The sequence below is a fragment of the Crotalus tigris genome, unplaced genomic scaffold (genome assembly GCF_016545835.1).
Source record: "Crotalus tigris isolate CLP2741 ecotype Arizona unplaced genomic scaffold, ASM1654583v1 scf7180000020185.79499, whole genome shotgun sequence".
In the NCBI taxonomy this organism is placed as follows: domain Eukaryota; kingdom Metazoa; phylum Chordata; class Lepidosauria; order Squamata; family Viperidae; genus Crotalus; species Crotalus tigris.
This window is the reverse complement of record NW_024097898.1, coordinates 48,352-68,558: the sequence shown is the minus strand read 5'-3', so window position 1 is coordinate 68,558 and position 20,207 is coordinate 48,352. Positions and strand designations below refer to the sequence as shown.

General features: G+C 48.5%; 1 protein-coding gene across 2 annotated transcripts; it reads left to right on the top strand.

The window, feature by feature from the left end:
• The first annotated feature begins 815 nt into the window (after window positions 1-815).
• On the top strand, window positions 816-19,695 carry LOC120318353 (H-2 class I histocompatibility antigen, Q9 alpha chain-like). Of its 2 annotated transcripts, none has more exons than XM_039365838.1 (8): window positions 816-926; window positions 3,786-4,061; window positions 8,705-8,980; window positions 12,075-12,356; window positions 15,082-15,171; window positions 16,783-16,815; window positions 18,680-18,713; window positions 19,563-19,695. In XM_039365838.1, the coding sequence occupies exons 1-7, from the start codon at window positions 857-859 to the stop codon at window positions 18,697-18,699; spliced, it is 1,047 nt and encodes a 348-aa protein (XP_039221772.1). In that variant the 5' UTR covers window positions 816-856; the 3' UTR covers window positions 18,700-18,713; window positions 19,563-19,695. The 2 variants fall into 2 exon arrangements, with proteins under 2 accessions (XP_039221772.1, XP_039221773.1); XM_039365839.1 differs by having other exon boundaries at window positions 19,448-19,695.
• The last annotated feature ends 512 nt before the right edge of the window (window positions 19,696-20,207 follow it).

The following is a 20,207-nucleotide window of genomic DNA, read 5'->3' as shown; positions in this document are numbered from 1 at the left end:
CATGCCGGGCTGAGGCATTCTGGGAGATGAAGTCCACAAGTCATAAAAGGGCCGAGTGTGAAGACCCCTGATCTAGATCAAAGTGGCTTGTACAGCTTGTAGTAGTTTTGTAACAGAGCTTGTAGCAGTTACACGTTGTTATTTCTGAGGACCTTTAATAGACTTCTGCTGATTAACAGGTTTTAGAGAAGGGGTTCATGGAGAATGGGGGGAGGAATAAAGTGAAGAGTCGCTGGTTTTACTTTAAGGGAGAGTGATAAATTGTTAATCTTCATCATACTTGCTTGGATTGAAAGCCAGTTTTTTTTCTGCCTCTTTATTTTTCTTTATTTTGACTCCTTCAACCGTTCATCATATGATTTAGCCTCCAGACCAGGGTTCTCCAACGTTGGTAACTTTAAGACTTGTGGACTTCAACTCCCAGAATTCCTCAGCCAGCAAAGCTGGCTGAGGAATTCTGGGAGTTGAAGTCCACAAGTCTTAAAGTTACCAACGTTGTGAGGACCTCTGCTCCAGACCTTTTATCATCTTTTTTTGGATCTCTCTTGAACAAGCTTCCATCCGTTGCTTCCTGTCTTGCTGTCTCATATTTTGGGTAATAAATCAATCTCCTCTGTGACAGCCCCTCAAGTAACGCCAGAAGATATCGTATCCCCGCACCCCCTCCGCCATCCTTCTCTCCCTTTGTGCCTGGACGTCTGCCTAGCAACTATGACGACATGTGAATACTTTTTTTCTATTGGTTGACCTCGCCCAATCGCTTGTCGAGTGTTGCGGTTGTTTAGCAATGGGAGGCGCCTCTTTCTTTGGCCGCGACTTCCAGGAAGCGGGGCGCAGGTGGAGGATCGCGGCCGGGATGGCTCTGCGCTCTGCGCTTCTCTTGATCCTGGTGGTGGTGGTGGCCGCCCTGCAGGAGAGCTGCTTCGGTGAGTCCCTTTGGGGGCCGGGGTGGGTGGGTTTTCAGGCTTTTTTTTATCTGCCAGGGAAACTTTCTCTCTCCTCCCCCCCCCCCCAAAAAAGTTTATTCCCAGAAAAAGAATCCTGATTCGGTCCTCTGTGGGAAGTCAGCCCCCCAGAGAGGGAAATATTAAAAAGGCAGAAAAATATATTTCCTCCAAGGATATTAAAGAGACAGAAAAGCATGCCCAATTTTTCTTAAAAGCCCCAGGTCTGCCTCCCCCAAGTAGAAGCCAGCCCTGTACAAATGCAGATGTAAACCATCAGGAAAGTTGGGGCTAGAAGCTTAGGAAGACACCTAAAATCTGCATATCGCACCCAAACTCTAAGCGTCATTAGCCCCAGTACTAAGGAAGCAGGATATGACCTTTGGTCATAAAAGGACTAACCCATCACCATCAGAATACCAGCAAGGCACACCCAGACTCAGAATACGTGACACAGGAAATACAAAGCCTCAACACAGGAACAGGAAGCAACTTCAGACAAAAGGCTTCAGAGGGTATAGAAACCTACTCTCCGCATGTGCTCACCCTCTTTTCTCTCCTCTTTCCTGCCAGAACCATCTTTCGGTCTGGCTCTTCAATAAACTGCAACCTTCTTTCAAAAGCCGTCACCATGTTGTTGATTTATCCCTGGCTTGGATGAACCAGGATGAAGATTTTTCCTTCAGCACCTCTTTCTAATCCGCTCCCTTTGGCCACTTTGACATCAGGCCCCAAAGCTGCTGCTGTGTCTCTCCCACCCCAGGAGAACAGGATAAGGATCGCCCCTCCAGATGTCAATCAAGTCTATCTGGGCACCCCCCAAAGTGGAAATTGGCATAGTTTATGTCTTGTGAACTGAGTGTGTCCTCCAAGGAAGGGCTGAAAAATGTTTGATGCTTCAGGATCAGGAGTTTGCAGGACAGAAACTGAAATAATGTTCTGTGTTTATCTTTGATTTAAAGACGGCTTTAAAGGTGACAAGAGGCTGGCTTTAGGGAGAGGACCCCAGCTGAGTCCACCCACCCACCCACCCAACATGGATGATCTCAGCAGGAACTCCCAAACAGCCTCAGTGGGGGGAGGGAGTGGGGTCAGGGGGGAGAGGCCCCATGGGTTTCTGGGAGGAGGGATGAGAGGAATTCTGGGAATTGAAGTCCAGACTGAAGTCCAAGCAGCTGAGTCTGAGAAACGTTGAGTTAAGCCTTTGCACTGAGAATGCCGCATCAGCATTTCAGTTGCCCTCTGAGTGTGTGTGTGTGTGTGTGTGTGTGTGTGTGTGTGGCCAGGATGGGTGTGGCCTACTGGGTGGGCGTGGACAGAGTGGGTGTGGCCTATTGGGTGGTCATGGCCAGCTCTACACCGTTCGCTTCAAGGATGCCTGTGGGGGTCTGGGCAGGAGTGGGACAGATCTGAGGGTCTCTGGCAGAAAGGGGTGGGACCGGGGTAAGTGCCAAGGCATGGTCCACTGGAGGAGCCTCATTGCCTGCTGAAATCCCTCTGCCGGAGCCCATCAAGCCGGATATGTGAAGTAGGCGAGGACCATTTGCTGGCCACTTCCAGGCGATGGTGCATTTCTTCATTCCTCACAAAGGGTGACACCTCCCCAGCATGCACCCAGGGGGTGGGGCCGACACGGCAGGGTCTGGTTCCTCGCTGTTTCCAGACGGCCTTGTGGAGCTAAAACTGAATGCGTTTCGGCATAGATGGACACCACAAAATTGTACATTGGCTCCCGCCCGGCCTGGGCCAGGGCCAAGGCAGCGGGGGCTGTTCCCTCACTGTTTCCAGGATGGCTTCGCGGGCCACATAAAACCAGTTTGTGGGCCACATCCGCCCCCCCGGTCTTGTGTTTAACATGTCTGATGTTAGGATAGCCCAGTTCATTCCCCCCCCCCCCCCACAAGCTGGCTGGGGGACATTTCTGCCTGCCTTTATGCTGACAAAGTGCAGGATCAGCACCAGAGGAAGACAGGCTTCTGAGCACCTTCTATGGGAAGTGAAGAAAATATTTGAGATGCAGAGTCAATCTGATCCACTGGAAGCGCCTGGGAATGATGGTTTCAGTACCCTAATTGGGCTGCTGAAATGAGATTTCTGTAGAATGGGGGTGAGCCCCGTGGAGTCTGGGGTTCAAAGTCAATTCCTGCTCAGATACCTGAACCTTAGGATGGGAGGGGTAATTTCCCAGCTGGGAGGGGCGAGGAAAAAGATCCAGGGGGGCTGTGTTCCCTTTGCTCTTCCTTTGACTGCCCTCCCAGCCAATCGGTTTGAGTCTCCCCCCAAGGGTCCCATGGCCTCTGGTCCCTCCTGGATCCCTCTTTCCCGTCCCATGTTATAAAATCTCCCCTCAAATCTTTACTTATTAATAATCCATTCAAACAATGAGAATTATTTGAAAGTTGGGGGTGACCCGTTGGGGTTTTCTGCTGCTTTTGCGATTCTGGGGTTGGGGCTCCCTTCCTCCCTCTGGGGTGTCTGCAGCCTCCTTGGGGCAGAGACTGAACAATCCAGGAAAGCCTTGCTGGAAGGGGGGAGAGAGCATTTGGGTGGGGGGCTCAAGTAGAGTTTGAGGGACTTGCTCTTCCTTTGACCTTGCTATCCCCTTCTCTCTGCCCTCCAATCCTTCGGCCGCCCCAGAAACTGTTTCTTTGCCTCTCAATTGCTTCCTCTTTCCACTCTCTGCCTCCCTCTCCCATCTGTTCGCCCTTCTTTTCTCTCTCCTTTCTCTGCCCCCAGTTCTCTTTTCCTTCATAGACCCTCAAACTGCTGCCTTTCTGTGCCCCGTAGTATTAGGGTTCCTTGGCTAAAGCCCCTAACTTTGCCCCACTGGGTCCCTTCCAGGCGCCTCCTCGCACTCCATGAAGTATTTCTACACCTCCATCTCGGACCACAGTCAGGGGCTGCCCCAGTATGTCGCTGTGGGGTGCATGGACGGTCAGGTCTTTGCTCACTACGACAGCAACAGCCGGAGGATGGAGCCGCGGGTCTCCTGGATGGAGGAGGTGGGGAAGGAAGACCCCCAGTACTGGGACAGAGAGACCCAGATTCAACGTGACAATGAGGAGCCGTTCAAAGCAAACCTGGAGATTGCGAGGACTCGCTACAATCAGAGCCAAGGTGAGTGATGGGTCAGGTGGCGCCTCCTGCCCCATAATCCCCTCCCCAGGAACCAGAGGGGGGGGAGAACCAGGAGAAAGGCTGCTTCCACATATTATAAAAAGTCTTTTGAATATGTAATAGTAGTAAAGTTGGAAGGGACCTTGGAGGTCATCTAGTCCAACCCCCTGCTCAGGCAGGAAACCCTACACCATTTCGGACAAATGGCTGTCCAGTCTCTTCTTAAAAACTTCCAGTGTTGGAGCATTCACTGCTTCTGGAGGCAGGCTGTTCCACTGGTTAATTGTTCTCACTGTCAGGAAGTTTATTCTTTTTTTCTATTAATGCAAGTGTCCTTGCCTCCATAACTGAACTATTCAGCAGATTGCAGGAAACATTTGACAGTTCTCTGTCTGTATATTGATATGGATAGTGATGTAAAATAAAGAATAGACCACAATCTTGTCCTCCCCCCCCCATGAAAGTTGGAGAGCTTGGTCGACATCCTGCTTTGAGGGAGGAATTACAGATCTCCTTCCCCACCCCTACTCCCCCCCCCAAAAGCAGGTGGATCCTAAGACAATTCTGGTGGAAACATGTCCTCCTATTTCTATTTTCAGCCCAGAGAAATGGGGGGTCAAGTGCAGATCCACCCTGGGAGACTAAATCTCTTTCTGGCACTCCCTTTTGGGAGAGTTGAGTGTGGTCCAAATGCCTGGAAGCCTCTTTTGATCCTCCAGTTCAGTGTTTCTCAACCTTGACAATTTTAAGGCATGTGGACTTCAACTCCCAGAATTCCACAGCCAGCATTGCTGGCTGTGGAATTCTGGGAGTTGAAGTCCACATGCCTTAAAATTGTCAAGGTTGAGAAATACTGTTCCAGTTGGAGGGAGAAACTGGAAGGCCAAGCGGGGTAAGGGACTCTTGAATGGGGATGGGTGGGGGTGGGGAGGCACAGGATCACTTCCAGGATCCTACCAGTCTTGAGGGGGGAAAGGACAGAAAAGAAAGAAACCCCCATTTGGGGCCCTTCATGAGTCACTCAGAGGCATCATGGCTTCCCATTCAGACTGAACTCCTGCACTGCCCTCATGCTGGGGCTGCCCTGGAGGGGGGGGAGACCTTCTTCTGCAGCCACCGCCCCCCCACTTCTGCATCTTTGGGGGACAAGATTCACCTTTAAGGAATCTTATTTAGGGAGGGGCTGCAAGCAAATGTGTGTGTAATGATAAGCTGCTTTGGGCTGAGGTAAACTTTCTCCACAAACAACAGCCATTTTCCCTCCTTTCATCCCAAGGAGGTGAAGCCCCCCTTCTTCTGCCCTTTCCTTGCCCATCCCCCCCCCAGGCAGACAACCCAGAGATCTCCCTGTTCTGCCTCTGATCCCCGAGGATCCCCCCAGATCCCTCCAGGCCCCCTGCTGGCCTCTCAGGGGAGCAGAGCTGGACCCAGAGGGCTCCCCCTGGTGGAGAAAGGGGGAAGGAGAGCGGCCAGAGTGGAGGGGAGCCTCCTTTCCAGGCCAAACAGCCCCAAATGTCCCAACTTTTCCTCCAAGGGAGGCTGCTTCCACCCCCCCATCCTCTGGGTCGCCCCCTCTGGACCTTCCCCACCTCCCTCCTGCCCTTTTTGGAGGTCTGGTGACCAGAACTGCCCACAATATTCCAGATGTGGTCCCACCCTTGATTTACGCAAAGGCTTTCTGACATTAGCCTCCATGTTTTCAATACATTTTAATGATCTCTGATATCCTGTTCGCCTTTTGAATTTTTTTTTATAATTTGTATTGAACCTTTTCAATGAGGATTAAAAATGAATAGAAACTAATATAAACTAGAGGAGACAAAAGAAAGAAACCAAAGAACAAGAAAGCACAAGAAAAAAAAACGAGTTGAAGAAAATTACGAAAGAAAAAAGACGCAAAGAAGTGGCTTCTGATATTCTTCACAGGAGTTATAAATACGTTTTAGCCTCTATGAAGCAGCCTTTCTTAACCTTTTGACCCAGGAGGAACCGTTGAGCGATGTTTCAGGCCTCAGGGAACCCCTGAACATCCAGGCTCAGAGATAGGCCAGAATTGTTTCATGCATTAACAGTAATAACTAATAATTAAAAAAATGAAACTTGTCTTTTCAAGGTGATCCCTGCACAAAAATTCAGTTCTGTGCCAGAGTTGAGATAAGAACACACAATATCATCTTCAGTAGAAATAAGATTATTTCTGTCTTAGGTTTTGATGCTTTTGATACAAGATGTATGTTCTTATACAACAGAAGTTGAAAACTGCAGCCAGATTTTCAGTGCCTTCCTGTGAATGGCAGGAGACCTTCTTGGGCAGAAATTCAGAACCTTTTTTTTTTCCCCTGGGCAGATCCTCTGGAGGGCAGGATCAGACTCAGAGCAGGAGGATCTTCTTCTCCTTCCAAAGGGAAGGTCTCAGGCTGAGCAGAAGCTGCAGAGAAAGGATCCCCTCACCCGGTCACTCATGGGAGTGGAAAGGGAGGGAAAGGACCGGTCAGTTTAGTTCAACTGTACTTACAAGTGGTTTTCCCTCAGAATTGAGAATTTCTGGCATCCTTCCTCCCTCTCAAGCCCAAGCAGAAGTAGAAAACTTGCAGGATTTCCTTTAAAAAAAAAACCTTCAGGTTTTTTTAATCCAAGAATCAAAGTTGAAACATAATAATAACAATAAATAACAACAACAACAACAACAATAATAATAACTGGAGCACCACTTGAACACCATTGGCATTGACAAATTCGCCATTAGTCAATTGCAAAAGGAAGCCTTACTAGGAACTTGGTCACCACGATGTAAAAAAGATGTTGAGACTCTAGAAAGAGTAGAGAGAAGAGCAACAAAGATGATTAGGGGACTGGAGGCTAAAGCATATAAGGAACGGTTGCTGGAATTGGGTATGTCTAGTTTAACGAAGAGAAGGACGAGGGGGGACAAGATAGCAGTGTTCCAATATCTCAGGGGCTGCCACAAAGAAGAGGGAGTCAAGCTATTTTCCAAAGTGCCTGAAGACAGGACAAGAAGCAACAGGTGGAAACTACGCAAGGAGAGAAGCAACCTAGAACTAAGGAGAAACTTCCTGAGAGTTAGAACAATTAACCAGTGGAACAACCTGCCTCCAGAAGCGGTGAATGCGCCAATACTGGAAGTGTTTAAGAAGAAACTGGACAGCCATTTGTCTGAAATGGTATAGGGTTTCCTGCCTGAGCAGGAGGTTGGACTAGATGGCCTCCAAGGTCCCTTCCAACTTTATCATTATTATTATTATTATAACTGCTTCCATCCTGTGACGATATCTATAATAACATCAAACATCCACATCTGCCTATACCAGGTCCTTGGGAAGGACTCGATAGGTAGACAAAATGCCAAATCCAGTCTGAACAGCTGGCTGACTATGTGATGATCAATAATAATAATAATAATAATATTGGAAGGGACCTTGGAGGTCATCTAGTCCAACCCCCTGCTCAGGCAGGAAACCCTACACCATTTCGGACAAATGGCTGTCTGGTCTCTTCTAAAAAACTTCCAGTGTTGGTGCATTCACAACTTCTGGAGGCAGTTTGTTCTACTGGTTAATTGTTCTAACTGTCAGGAAGTTTCTCCATAGTTCTAGGTTGCTTCTTTCCTTGATTAGTTTCCATCCGTTGCTTCTTGTCCTGCCCTCAGGTGCTTTGGAGAATAGATTGACTCCCTCTTCTTTGTGGCAGCCCCTGAGATATTGGAAGACTGCTATCATGTCCCCCCTCGTCCTTCTCTTCATTAAACTAGATATGCCCAATTCCAGCCACCGTTCCTTATATGTTTTAGCCTCTAGTCCCCTAATTATCTTTGTTGTTCTTCTCTGTACTCTTTCTAGACATCTCAACATCTTTTTTACATCGTGGTGACCAAAACTGGATGCAGTATTCCAAGTGTGGCCTTGCAGAGACTGTAAACTTCAAATTTCATTTCAAAGATCAACAACCTTTTGGGTGTGCAGATCAGACTGGGCCACTTGCTGCTGTTGCTGAGGAAAATATTCCTTTGTGGCCCTTCAAGGCTTCGTTCCTATATTGAACTAAGCCATGGTTTGTTTCTTGTTAGCCCAAGATGATGCTCTTTGTGAACTCAGACCAAGATTCATGATCACAGGGATCCCTGCAAGCTTTTTTTTGCAGGTCGACCAGATCCTCTTTGAGGCCACGAGATTCCCAGTTCCTCTTTGCAACCACAGATTCAGGCAAATGTTCCCTCTCTGGGATCCCTTCCTTTCCCCCCAAGAGTCTCCCCAACAGAGGAACTGCAGAAGGAAAGATGGAGGAGGCTCCCTCCATTTCTTTTGTGACTCCTTCTTTTCTCAATCTCCCTCGGGATCCTCCGCTGGCTTTTCCAGCTTCCCTTTTCCTGGGGAGGTTCAGGGGCTCCATCCTGGGGGGGGGGAATGGAGGGAGGCAGGTCGAGGGAGGGGAGAAGGGCGGTTAGTGATGGGGGCTTTCTTTCCCTTGATTGCTAGGGAGGAAACGGGGGTATCAGTGTCTCCCACTAGTGTCAAAGTCCCTGCATTGGGGTGTGTGTGTGTGTGTGTGTGTGTGTGTGTGTGTGTCTGTCCGTCTGTCTGTCTACCTTAAGGACTCACCAAACCACGATCTTGTCCCTATTTCAGGCCTTCATACGTGGCAGTTGATGTATGGCTGTGAGCTCCGGGGAGATGGGAGCAAAGGTGGGTTTTATGACTTTGGATACGATGGGAGGAGCTTCCTCACCTTCGACAAGGAGACCCTCAGCTGGGTGGCTCCCGACCCCCAAGCCCTGATCACCCAGAGGAAATGGGACGCTCTTTCAACATGGAATCAGAGGAACAAAGTCTACCTAGAGGGGGACTGCGTTGAGTGGATAAAGAAGTATCTGTCCTACGGGAAGCGGACGCTGCTGAGGAAAGGTGAGTACCTGGACTGAGGCTGGACTTTTATTTATTTATTTATTTATTTATTTATTTATTTATTTATTTATTTATTTATTTATTTATTTATTTATTTATTTAATGTTATTTATATGCCGCCCAATCCCAAAGGACTCAGGGCGGCGTACAAAATTAAAACAATCATTTAACAATAAAACAATAAAATAATACAATCATACCGCGTGTCCGATCATATCCCGCCCCTCCCCCCCCAGGGACATCAGCCCCAGGCCTGCCGGAACAGGAGAGTTTTAACGGCTTTCTTAAAGGCCGGCAGGGTGGGAGTAGTTCGAACCTCGGGGGGAAGTTGATTCCACCAGGTCGGAGCCACCACAGAAAAGGCCCTTCCCCGAGGGCCCGCCGGCCGACATTGTCTGGCCGACGGGACCTGAAGGAGGCCCAATCTATGGGACCTCACCGGTCTCTGGGAACTGTGCGGCAGTATGCGGTCCTGTAAGTAACCTGGACCTATGCCATGAAGGGCTTTTCTCCTTTGTAACTGGATATTTTTTGGGGGGATGCATTTGGCCTCTTTGGGTCCCTTGTCTAGAGCCTGGTTGACCACCTCCTCTCCTTCCAGCCCTTCCCCAAGACACGGGAAGCCCTGTTTGGTTCCCGTTGCCAGGCAGACATCAAATGGTGAAAAAAGCAAGGTTCTACATTTAGGCAAGAAAAACCAAATGCACAGGTATACTTGATATACTTGATAAGATAGAAAAATGCGGGTTAGACAGCATCACCACCAGATGGATCCGTAGCTGGCTAACCGGCCGTACTCAGCGTGTGGTCCTCAATGGAACTGCATCTACATGGAGGGAAGTGTGTAGTGGGGTGCCCCAGGGCTCTGTTCTGGGCCCAGTGCTCTTCAAAATCTTCATCAACGATTTGGACGAGGGGATAAATGGGGAACTCATCAGATTTGCAGACGACACCAAGCTGGCAGGAATAGCCAACACTCCAGGCTTAAGATACAGAAGGATCTGGACAGACTTGAACACTGGGCACTATCTAACAAAATGAAATTCAATGGTGAAAAAAGCAAGGTTCTACATTTAGGCAAGAAAAACCAAATGTACAGGTATAGTATAGGGGGTACCTTGCTCAATAGTAGTAACTGTGAGAGGGACCTCGGAGTCCTAGTGGACAATCACCTAAATATGAGCCAGCACTGTGCTGCAGCTGCCAAAAAGGCCAACACAGTGCTAGGCTGCATTAACAGAGGGATAGAATCAAGATCACGTGAAGTATTAATACCACTTTATAATGCCTTGGTAAGGCCACACTTGGAATACTGCATCCAGTTTTGGTCACTGCGATGAAAAAAAGATGCTGAGACTCTAGAAAGAGTACAGAGAAGAGCAACAAAGATGATTAGGGGACTGGAGGCTAAAGCATACAGTATAAGGAACGACTGCTGGAATTGGGTATGTCTAATTTAGTGAAGGGAAGGACGAGGGGGGACATGATAGCAGTCTTCCAATATCTCAGGGCCTGCCCCAAAGAAGAGGGAGTCAAGCTATTCTCCAAAGTGCCTGAAGGCAGGACAAGAAGCAACGGATGGAAACTAATCAAGGAGAGAAGCAACCTAGAACTAAGGAGAAACTTCCCGACAGTTAGAACAATTAACCAGTGGAACAACCTGCCTCCAGAAGCGGTGAATGCTCCAACACTGGAAGTTTTCAAGAAGAGAATGGACAGCCATTTGTCTGAAATGGTATAGGGTTTCCTGCCTAAGCAGGGAGTTGGACTAGATGACCTCCAAGGTCCCTTCCAACTTTACTACTACTACTACTACTACTACTACTATTATTATTATTATTATTATTATTATTATTATTATTATTATTATTATTATTATTATTGGACCAGGAAATGCAGCCTCTGTCTGGTGGGTGTCTGTGTGGATCAGGCAGCAAAAGCACTTGGGGGTGTCCTGTTCACAGCCCACAGTGCGGCAATGGGGCCTCTTGGGGGTCTTCATTGAAACCACCATTACCCAAACTATAGTCAAGTGTGAGGGGCACCCTTATTTTCCTTCCAGCAGCTGTCCTTCCCACCACATCCCACAGGGGGCTCCCTCCTTGTTTTGCATCTGACAATACACCTCTCATATCCACCACTAGAGGGCTCCCTGTCTACCATTGGTAGGAGATTATCAGTGCCATCCCTTGGACAAAAAAATGCCAAGGTTGAGGGGTTGTTCCCAGGGGGAAAAAATAACAACAAAGTTTCTGTGAATCTTTCTTTTATACCACAAACAGATTTCCACAGTTCTGACTTAGTCTTTCCTCAGTCTCCACTTTCAGGAACACACCGTCACCTCACAAGGGTGTCCACATCACCTTTTCCTGTGGTTTGTCATTACTTTCCCATTTAGTCCACCCCTCCTTCTTTGGTCTACCCCCCTGGGTTCTTTAATCCCTCCAGCATCAGGCTCCATTGGGGAATTCCCCCACCCCACCCCAAATTGCCAACAGCCCCTCCCTGCCCTGAGAGGACGGTCTCTCTCTCTCTCTCCCATTGGCGTCACCTCTCTCCCTGTCCCTCCCCTTTGAATTACAGAATATCTGTTCCATATTAACCAGGATGAGACTCCAAAAGCCCTTTTTGCTTTGATTCTGGCTCTCCTCTTCTTGAAACTGTGGTCGTGTCCCTTGGAAAGAGGCCTGGAGCAGCCTCAGATTCAGGGGTGCAGAAGGAAACCACAAAAGTAGGGAGAAACCTCTGTGTTGTTGTTGTCTTGAAAGGGAACATAAAAGAGCAGCTCCACTTTCCCTCCCCTGAAGGAAACAATCCAAGATCACTCAGAGTTCAAAGCAGCCAGAGAGGAATTTCCTTGGACCCTCAATTTGCTGCTGGAGGTTTTTCAGGCTGAGTCCCTGGGAAGGACTCAGCATCGGGAGTTCTTGTGGTTGAGCATTTTCCAGATCTGGAGCATTTCCTACAACTCTTGGAGAGGCTGAAGGTGTGGAGTGGGAAGCAGTGGGAGACTTTCCTGCCCCTCCAAGTTTCCCATCCACCTTTCAGGCTGTGGAGGGGCTCAGAGTTAATTCCAGGGGTGCCGTTTCTGCAGAGCCCCCAGCGGTGACCATGAGCAGCAAGATGGAGGTGGAGGATGGGATGGAGATGCACGTCTGCCGCCTGGATGGCTTCTACCCCAGGGAGATCGAGGCCTCCTGGACGAGGGACGGGGAGGTCTGGCTGCCGGACACCCTCCGTGGGTCCGTGGCTCCCAACGCGGATGGGACCTTCCACACCACGCTCAGCATCTGGATCGATCCCAAAGAGAGGGGCCGCTATCGATGCCACGTGGAGCACGACGGCCTGCAGGAGCCTCTGGACGTGGCCCTGAAGGGTGAGAGTCTGCAGGGAGGGAAAGGCTGGGCTCTTGGGCAGGCTGGAGGGATGTGGGAGGGAAATCTCACCCCAGCTGTGTCCAGATGTGAGCTTACCTGAGCTTTAGGCCATTGGTTTTTCCATTGTTTGAGGTTGGTGAAGCTGCAGGGACCAGACCTTAGAACTGGCTTCAGGGGATGTAAAGGAAACTCCAGAATCCCATCACAAGAGCTGGCAGATCCCGATGAAATCCTCTTAGATAACTTAGCCCTTCTTCTTCCCCTGTTTCCTACCTGCAGCAGTGGAGTTATGCTGAGCACAGATACACTCTTGTTTAATTTTAGATTTATTACAAAAATGAGGAGGTGTCTGGTAGCCCCTGGGTACCAAATTTTGTTAAGATTTGTGAACTGCAGCTGACTTCATCAAATGGATAAAGTGGCTGGACAGACGCATCGTTATTTAGCTAAGGGGCTGTTGATCTCATTTTTTTTTCCCCGTTAGAAACTACCACACCCTTCTCCCTTTACAGTGCGATGTCCTTCACTTAGGAAACAAAAATGAAAGATGCAAGTCTTGGGTGGAGGATACCCGGCTTGCTAAAAACATTTTGTAATAGGGGTCGAGAGGTGACCGGATATGCCTTATGACCGTGCAATCCCCTAATTCGGGTTTAGTTGAATATAGTTTTATTTTAATATAGTTTTAGTATAGCTTGAATATATCCAGGATTTAATATATGTATATATGAAGTTTGTATGTGTGTGTGTGTGTGTGTAAAATGTTGAAGGTAATTTTCTCCCTGTGTCCTGCCCTGATCCTCAATCAGAACATCCAATTCTGGACAAGGCCCATTAATACAGATTCAGAGTAATTGAAAAAAAACTCCAATTGAAGTTGATCTGGGAGAGGAAACTTGAATCTTTTGGACATGAATAGGGGAAAGATTAGCCTGTTTAGTCTTGAGGAAAGAGTGATGGAGGTCGAGGGGCATTATGCGATAGGCCTTCCCTGGAATCCTCCTCCTAATCCTGGTTTGTGTGTAGCCACAAGAGGATTCCCACATCCTGGGTTGCTTTCCTGGGAAGTTAAAAGCTCTTTTTGCGAAGGCTGAAACAATTTCTATCCTGGCCAGATGACTGAGAGTGTTTCAAAGAAGGATTAGTTCCTGTCTTCTCCACTAGGCGGACAGACCAATCCTACAAGAGATAAAGAAAATGAAACTATATATTTAAAAAAAACAGAGAGGTGATAATAATCCTTTCATTTTTAAATCATAAGGTGCCAACATTCAAGCTTAAATATACCGTTAAGAATGCAGTAATGCAAGGTGACTCATTGTTCATTTCAGGAGTTTGATTCTCACTTGCTCAAGGTTGACTCAGCCTTCCATCCATCCGAGGTCGGTAAAATGAGGACCCAGATTGTTGGGGGCAAGAGGCTGACTCTATAAATCACTTAGAGAGTTGCTTTCTAGGCTGGTGGTTTAGCATCTAGATCAGGGGTCTTCACACTCGGCCCTTTTATGCCTTGTGGACTTCAATTCCCAGAATGCCTCAGCCAGCATGCCTGGCTGAGGAATTCTGGGAGATGAAGTCCACAAGTCATAAAAGGGCCAAGTTTGAAGACCCTTGATCTAGATCAAACTGGTTTGTACAGCTTGTAATAGTTTTGTAACGGAGCTTGTAGCAGCAGATATGTGATATGAATCCTATAGTTTTCTAATAATAAAATGCAAATATTCATGTTTAAAAATAGCATAGAATAGATCAGACATGTCAAACACAAGGCCCAGGGGCTGGATGAAGCCCGCGAAGTGGTTTCATGTGGCCCGCAAAGCCATCCTGGAAACAGTGAGGGAACGGCCCCCACTGCCTTGGCCCTTTCCCAGGCCGGCCAGGAGCCAATGTACAATTTTGTGGCGGCCATCTTGGCACGTGCCCCGGTGGACCATGCCTTGGCACTTGCCCCGGTCCCATCCCCTTCTGCCAGAGACCCTCAGATCTGTCCCACTCCTACCCAGGCCCCCATAGGCACCCTTGACGCGAATGATGTAGAACTGGCCACGCCCACCCAGTAGGCCACACCCACTCCATCCACACCCACCCAGTAGACTGCACCCACTCTGGCTACACCCACCCAGCCCCACAAGGGCAACCGCAATGCTGATGCGGCCCTCAGTGAAATTGAGTTTGACACCCCTAGAATAGATGGTTGCCTGATATTGGGGCAAACTATAAAAAGAACAACAATGAAAACATTTTTAATGTTTCCCAAGTTTTGTTCATATTATTAAGTTGTGGAGGTCTTTATTTCTATAAGCTGCCAAGAGTCACAAGCTTGTAAAGTGCTTTTGAGCTGAACAGGTAAAGATGAATGTCAGCTGCCTTCATGCTGGGCTGGAGTGAGACAAAGGCAGCATCATGAGGACACCTCTTCTAAACAGTAGTGGTCAAGATGTCTTCATGCTTCCCTTAGAGCGGGCATGTCAAACTCATGACATCGTGTGTCGTATCGAGACATTTTCCCCATTTCCGGCAATGGGGTGGGCACGGTTTTGGCGTGACGCATCCGGTTCTCAGGCCGGCAGTTTGACATGCCTGCCTTAAAGGCACATGAATAGGAACTCCTTGGACTTTTCAATTTGAAGAATTCCCGATCCTTTGGCTGCATTAAGTCTCTCCCCCAATTGGGATGATTGTTTGGGGTTCTCCTTCAATTATCTGCTCTGTCTCCCAATTCAGTTCCAGAATCCAACCTGGGGCTCATTGTCGGCTGCGTTGTGGCTGGTCTTGTCCTGGCGTGTGCTATTGTTGGGACTTTGATATTCTTAAGTAAGTATCCTTACTTATACTAACTTGGGGAGATTCATCCCGAGTGTCCCCCTTTGGGGAGCTTTTCCTGGGCTCCCTTCTGTCTTGTTTTCCCAGTCCTCTTCCTCTTGTCGGGACTCCAGTCTTGAAATAATAATAACAACAATAACAATAATAAGTTGGAAAGGACCTTGGAGGTCATCTAGTCCAACTCCCTGCTCAGGAAGGTAACCCTATACCAGATATGTCAAACACAAGGCCCGGGGGCTGGATGTGGCATGCGAAGTGGTTTTATGTGGCCTGCGAAGCCACCCGGGAAACAGTGAGGGAACGGCCCCCTCTGCCTTGGCCCTGGCCCACGCTGGCCGGGAACCAATGTACAATTTTGTGGTGGCCATCTATGCTGAAATGCATTCAGTCTTAGCTCCATAAGCCCCCCCCCCTTGCATGGCCTGAGAGGAACAGTGAGGCTCCTCCAGTGGACCATGCCTTGGCACTTGCTCTGGTCCCACCCCCTTCTGCCAGAGACCCTCAGATCGGTCCCACTCCTGCCCAGGCCCCCATAGGCACCCTTGATGCGAACGATGTCTATCCCACCCAGTAGGCCACACCCACTCCATCCACACCCACCCAGTAGGCTGCACCCACCCTGGCCACACCCACCCGGCCCCCTGAGGGCAACTGCAATGCTCATGCGGCCCTCAATGAAATTGAGTTTGACACCCCTGCCCTATACCATTTCGGACAAATGGCTGTCGGGTCTCTTCTTAAAAACTTCCCATATTGGAGCATTCACCACTTCTGGAGGCAGGTTGTTCCACTGGCTAATTGTTCTAACTGTCAGGAAGTTTCTCCTTAGTTTTAGGTTGCTTCTCTCTTTGATCAGTTTCCATCCGTTGCTTCTTGTCCTGCCTTCAGGCGCTTTGGAAAATAGCTTGACTCCCTCTTCTTTATGGCAGCCCCTGAGATATTGGAATACTGCTATCATGTCCCCCCTTGTCCTTCTCTTCGTTAAACTAGACATACCCAATTCCAGCAACCGTTCCTTATATGCTTTAGCCTCCAGTCCTCTAATCATCTTTGTTGCTCTCCTCTGTACTCTTTCTAGAGTCTCAACATCTTTTTTACATCGTGGTGACCAAAACTGGATGCAGTATTCCAAGTGTGGCCTTACCAAGGCATTGTAAAGTGGTATTAACCCTTCACGTGATGTTGATTCTATCCCTCTGTTAATGCAGCCCAGCACTGTGGTGGCTTTTTTGGCAGCTGCAGCACACTGCTGGCTGAATCTGAGGTTCAGACAGCCCTGTCTTCTTCTGAGCTGGGAAGAGGCATCCCATTTCCGTCCCTTTCACAAACTTTGGTCAAAGAGCAGCAGAGAGGGATTTCCATGAAAATCTCTTTCCCCCCCTCCAGCTGCTGATGCTTCTTCCTCAGATTCCCTTCTCAGAGGCAGCAGGTCTCTCTTGGGGCAAGTCAGGTGATACTTTTGTATTTTGGAGATCTTTCTGCCTTTGTTGAGGGGCCAAAGGGACTGTGAAATATCTCCTGGGGTTCTTCCTCCTACAGAGGGAGAGATTGGATGATCTTCGGTGGGTTCTTTGGAGCTTTCACTGATTTTTATCCTTGCAGAGAGACGTCAAGGTGACTACAGAGCAGCACCAAGTGAGTGAATTGTCCTGTTTCTGTGTAATCTCCAACTTAGAGCGGGGACCAGAGGTGCCGTCACTTGAGGTGTGAGTGTGGGTGTATTTAAGCACAGAGGAAACTCATGAAGCTGCAGAGTTGTGCTCTTTCCTCCCAAGAACTAGACTGGGGAAGGAGGGCTCCTTGTCACGATAGCCAGCTTGTTCTCGGGAGTGAAGACCCCAAAGGGAAACATCTGGAACCCTCAAGAAGGGGAGAAGACCCACCTGGGTGGAAGATTTCCTCTGACTTGAGAATCTGCTCTGTTTTCCAACTTGGAGGAACTTAGCAAAATTCACTTTCCTTGCCCTGGTTGGTTCCTGCGGAGGAGAAGGGAAACTCTCCCTGTTGGATTCAGGCAGGGGAGGCAGCCCAGAGTCTCCGTGGTGGAGCCTGGCCCCCTTTGGAGGAGAGAGAGCCCTCAATTCCTTGGTGGGAAACTACTGGCAATGCCGTGATCCCCAGTGGTTAGAGACTTCTGGTGGTAGAGCTGAAGCCTGGCTGAATCTGGAAGGAGGGGTTTCCCCTCTCAGAGACATGCCCAGCAGGGTTTAGGGTTTGGTACCAGCCAGTAGCCCAGAAGAAGGGCAGGTGGGGTGGCAGGGGTCCCCTGAGAATTTCTCATTCCTCAAGTTTCTGGTTGTGACTCCCTTTTTCTGAATGTGGGCTCATGGGATCAGCTGGGCCTGTTGCTGCTGTACCAGCCTCCCTGCTGCATGGCCACCCCCTCCCCGCCTCAGCTACTGGGGGCCATCTTAGTGTTGGCAGGGAGTTCTCGAGATTTCTGGTCCTGGGAGAGTTCAATCTGCCTTCCCTGGGTTTGGCCTCGGAAGCAGTCCCTGAATTCGTGGCCCCTATAGCAGATTTGGGCCTCTCCCAAACCACCGTGGACCCGACTCAAGGCAGTGGTCAATCAACACTGGGTATGATCTCCTTTTCGGAGCAATGGCCAAGTGATCTGGTGGGGGAAATCTGCTTTTTAATTTATTGTTTTAAATGTTTTATAAGGTATTTTATTGCAAGCATCCTACAGTCAGCTTGGAGAGAGGGATGGCATGGATGCTTAATAATAAAATAGATAGATAGATAGACAGACAGACAGACAGACAGATAGATAGAGATAATAAAGATAGAGATGATAGAGAGAGAGAGAGAGAGAGAGAGAGAGACAGACAGACAGACAGACAGATAGACAGATAGATAGATGAAGATAGATAGACAGGCAGGCAGGCAGGCAGATAAATAGACAGAAGATAGATAGATAGATGATAGATAGATAGATAGATAGATAGATAGATAGATAGATAGATAGATAGATAGAGATGATAGATAGAGATGATAGATGATAGATAGAGATAGATAGATAGAGATGATAGATGATAGATAGATAGATAGATAAATAGATAGATAGATAGATAGATAGATAGATAGATGATAAGAGAGAGAGATAGATAGATAGAGATGATAGATAGATGATAGAGATAGATAGATAGATAGATGATAGAGATAGATAGATAGATAGATAGATAGATAGATAGATAGATAGATAGATAGATAGATAGATAGATAGATAGATGAAGATAGATAGACAGGCAGGCAGACATAGACAGATGATAGATAGATAGAGATAGAGAGATAGAGAGATGATAGATAGATAGATAGATAGATAGATAGATAGATAGATAGATAGATAGATAGATAGATAGATAGATAGATAGATGAAGACAGACAGACAGACAGGCTGGTCTCCTCTGAGAGTTTCGTGAAGCTGCAGAGGTTGAATGGCGAAGAGAGAGATTTATCTTCCTCAGAGACTCACTCTGTGTCTTTCTCTCCAATGCAGGGAGCAACCAGGCCATTTAGCAGCCCCCTCACAGGTGAGTGGCCCCCATGGAGGCTGTAGGGGAGGGAGGGAGGGGGGAGGGGAGGGCTTTGAGGTCCAAGGATCAATTCATGATGAAGATGCTTTAGGAAATCCCTCTTCTGTCTGCTGTTCATCTCAAACATTGCAAGGGAAGGAATTTGGAGGAGAGGCAGTGGGGCTCTGGGGAGGGGGTCTGCCTGTCCCCAAACTCTCCTCCTGCAAGGCCAAACTCTCAGGCTCTGACTGTCTTGGATCAGGAGGCTCAGAGACCTGCCAAGAGGAGGTCCGAGTGTTCCCCCTGCAAGGGGGAGGGAAGGGAAGGGGCAGATGAGAGTCTTCCTAGGGTCCTGCAGTCATGGATGGAGGGGGCTTCTCTCCCCTCCTTGAATCCATCTGGGAATCCCTCCCTCCAGACACTGAAGGGAGACCTGGGATCTCTGGAAGCCATCGGAATCCCTTTGGATTTGTCTCTTGAGGACAACGTGGACTAGAGTTGGATTTATCTATTTGAGGGGAAGCATCCATATGTGTGGGGCAGGTTCTCACCCACCTCAGGAGCCAATCCCAGCCCTGCCCCTCCCCTCTTGTAACTCTGGAAATCCCACCTGGCTAATCCCTCCCTTGAGGCTGCTCCTCCTCCTCCTTTGCTGGGCTGATCTTGTCTGATCCCCCGGCCTGGATGGTGGGATTCCTTCTCTGGGCTCCCTCTCAGACTGACCCTGCCTGCTTTTTCCCTCCTCTTTGCAGCCAGAGTAGACACTCCCAGCATGAGGAGAGAGAAGAGAAGAGGGGATCGGCCTTCTTCTGAATTAAGCCGGACAGACCCTCATAACCAGGATAAACTTTGGTTCTTGCTTTTCAGATGCCTAATTTTATGCAGTGGCTCAAGAATGTGGAGACCCTTGATGGATGGGAAAGAAGTCCAACATGCTGGAACCAGGATAGATTTTGGGTCTTCCATCCTTGCTTTTATCATTAGTAATGATAATCTAGAGCAGTGGTTCTCAACCTGTGGGTCGGGACCCCATTTGGGGTCGAACGACCATTTCACGGGGGTCGCCAAACAAGGCTGTCCGCCATTTTTTTCCCCTTTGGCCACGCCCCTGGCACCCGGTGATGTATAAGTGGTTGGGGGTCACCACAACATGGGGAACTGTATTATGGGGTCGCGGCATTAGAATGGTTGAGAACCACTGGTCTAGAGAAAACAAGGACCAGGGGTGACATGATAGTACTATTCCAGCATTTGAGAGGCTGCCGCAAAGAAGTGGGGGTCTCATTATTCTCCAAAGCACCAGAGGACAGGACAAGAAACAAAGAGATGGAAACTAATCAAGGAGTGAAGCAACCTGGAATTAAGGAGAAACTTCCGGACAGTGGGGATAATCAACCAGTGGAACAGCTTTGCTTTCAGACATTGTGGGGGCTTCATTACTGGAGGCTTTTAAAGAAGAGACTGGATAGCCACTTGTCTGGAATGGTATATAGGGTCTCCTGCTTGAGCAGG

Bases quoted from the DNA above. Each gene is read 5' to 3' on its own strand.
- LOC120318353 (XM_039365838.1), top strand. From the start codon at position 857: ATGGCTCTGCGCTCTGCGCTTCTCTTGATCCTGGTGGTGGTGGTGGCC. The intron at 927-3,785 runs GTGAGTCCCTTT...GGTCCCTTCCAG, and splicing joins CCTGCAGGAGAGCTGCTTCG to GCGCCTCCTCGCACTCCATG. The intron at 4,062-8,704 runs GTGAGTGATGGG...TCCCTATTTCAG, and splicing joins TCGCTACAATCAGAGCCAAG to GCCTTCATACGTGGCAGTTG.